General features: G+C 32.2%; 1 protein-coding gene across 1 annotated transcript in view; it reads right to left on the bottom strand.

The window, feature by feature from the left end:
• Positions 1-461: 461 nt before the first annotated feature.
• LOC109587128 (uncharacterized) overlaps positions 462-1,707 on the bottom strand; it is a 4,284-nt gene continuing 3,038 nt past the window's right edge. The window contains exons 5-10 of the mRNA XM_020003367.1: positions 1,584-1,704; positions 1,415-1,527; positions 1,211-1,366; positions 975-1,161; positions 865-927; positions 462-809 (exon numbers count right to left, since the gene is read on the bottom strand). Of these exons, the coding sequence (XP_019858926.1) occupies positions 487-809; positions 865-927; positions 975-1,161; positions 1,211-1,366; positions 1,415-1,527; positions 1,584-1,704 (963 nt within the window). The 3' untranslated portion in view covers positions 462-486. The remainder of the gene's footprint in view (positions 810-864; positions 928-974; positions 1,162-1,210; positions 1,367-1,414; positions 1,528-1,583; positions 1,705-1,707) is intronic.

Below are 1,707 nucleotides of genomic sequence, written 5' to 3'. Positions count from 1 at the left end.
TAATGCAATTTATATTACAGGTATTATTGTTATTATAATTTTGTAAACAGGAGGCTGTAATAAATGAGCGATTTTACACAAACATGCACTTTTCAAGAATTATATTGTTGTTTAAATAATTTTCACTCTAATTTATAAATTTTGCAACAAATATTGATATTAATTTTGTTAATACCATTTACAATTATTGCAAAATTAATATTACTAACACCTTTCTCCACTATACACTGTGATTCTACCATCTAATAAAATGTATAGGGAGATATTATTGGGTCCCAAAGTATGTGGAAATCCTTCATGAGCTCCTCATTATACATGTACACCCACTTTCTATGAGCATAAAACCATGCTACAATTATGTAAAATCAATTTCCTGTCTCATTGTGAAGGTGTGAAGGATGGTGTGAACAAGGAACTTCAACTTAATTTATAAAATCAGAAAAATAAAATTATTTTTATAAAACATATAAATTAGAAAGTAATCAATTATAATAATCTTTTATAATTGTCTAATAGTGTCTGTGCTAGTCTATCAGCTCTTCTTGTATTCTCTTGTTTAATTATTTCTAGAAACAAACCAAAATCTTCTCCATCCTCTCTAATGGATGCTTTAACTAAACTAAGCAGCTCGTCCATTCTTTGATTAGCAGTTAGTCCACGTCTTTCATCAAGAACTTTAGTTTTCTCTCGTTCGTTTATCATCCTCTTCTCAAGTAGCTTATCTACTAATGTATTTAGATCAAGCCTCTCCTTTATCATTCCAGTACATTCTGTCATTACTGTATAAGCAAGATCAGATCTAAATGTACCTATTAATGATACAAATTCAGTGATTAGTGTGTTAATATATTAATATCAACTTACTAGCTTCAGGTACTGATGTTGATTCATGCACTACATTAGAGGAGGAGGTAGTAGGATGATGATCTGATTAATATTAAATAATTAATCAATTGAAATGATTTATCTATTACTTGTTGAAGGAGGAGTAGTTTTTAGTGCTCTAGTAATAAATAATGTCTTAGGATCAGCCACTCCATCCAGTGGTACAGAGTAATGTAGTGTAGGAACAGCACCAGATGATGCATAGACTGATATTAGACAAGATGGAGGAAGAGGATAATTAGCCTCACCAAAACACTTAATGTCAAAACGATTCAGCTAAAATAGTAATTATTAATGAATGATAACTCATTTCAACAGTACTTACTCTACAAGGCATAAAGTGAGGCATTACAGTCCATCCATCAGTGAATTGCTTCTTCTGTGGATCATTAAAAATCAATTCAATGTAACCATCATCTGATTGAAACCGAAAATAAATATTTTGTCCTCTCCTAGCATGAGGATAGTCTTTCTTAATAAACTACATAATAAATATAAATTCATGAAGAAAAAACAGGAAATATTTAACCTCAAGAAGAGCATTCAAATCTTTAGCTGCAGTGAACGTGACTAGGTTTTCATAGTCATTATAAAAGAACAGTCCAGCATATGCTGCTGCTTCTAGTACACCAGTAGAAACTTCTGCAGTAAAATAAATAACATATCTTTGCTTCATACAAGTACAGGTACATATTTACCTTTGCCAGTGGAGCTAGAAGCAGTATCAGGCACAAAAGTAGCTTCTTCAGGTAGCAGTTGCTTAACTTTCAGTACTTGTTGCTGCTGGTCCTGTCCCCCTGCTGCTTGTTGCTGCTGGTCCTG

The sequence above is a fragment of the Amphimedon queenslandica genome, unplaced genomic scaffold, assembly GCF_000090795.2.
Source record: "Amphimedon queenslandica unplaced genomic scaffold, v1.1 AMPQUscaffold_12679, whole genome shotgun sequence".
Lineage (NCBI taxonomy): Eukaryota > Metazoa > Porifera > Demospongiae > Haplosclerida > Niphatidae > Amphimedon > Amphimedon queenslandica.
The sequence above is the reverse complement of the archived record's forward strand: the minus strand, read 5'-3'. Positions and strand labels throughout refer to the sequence as shown.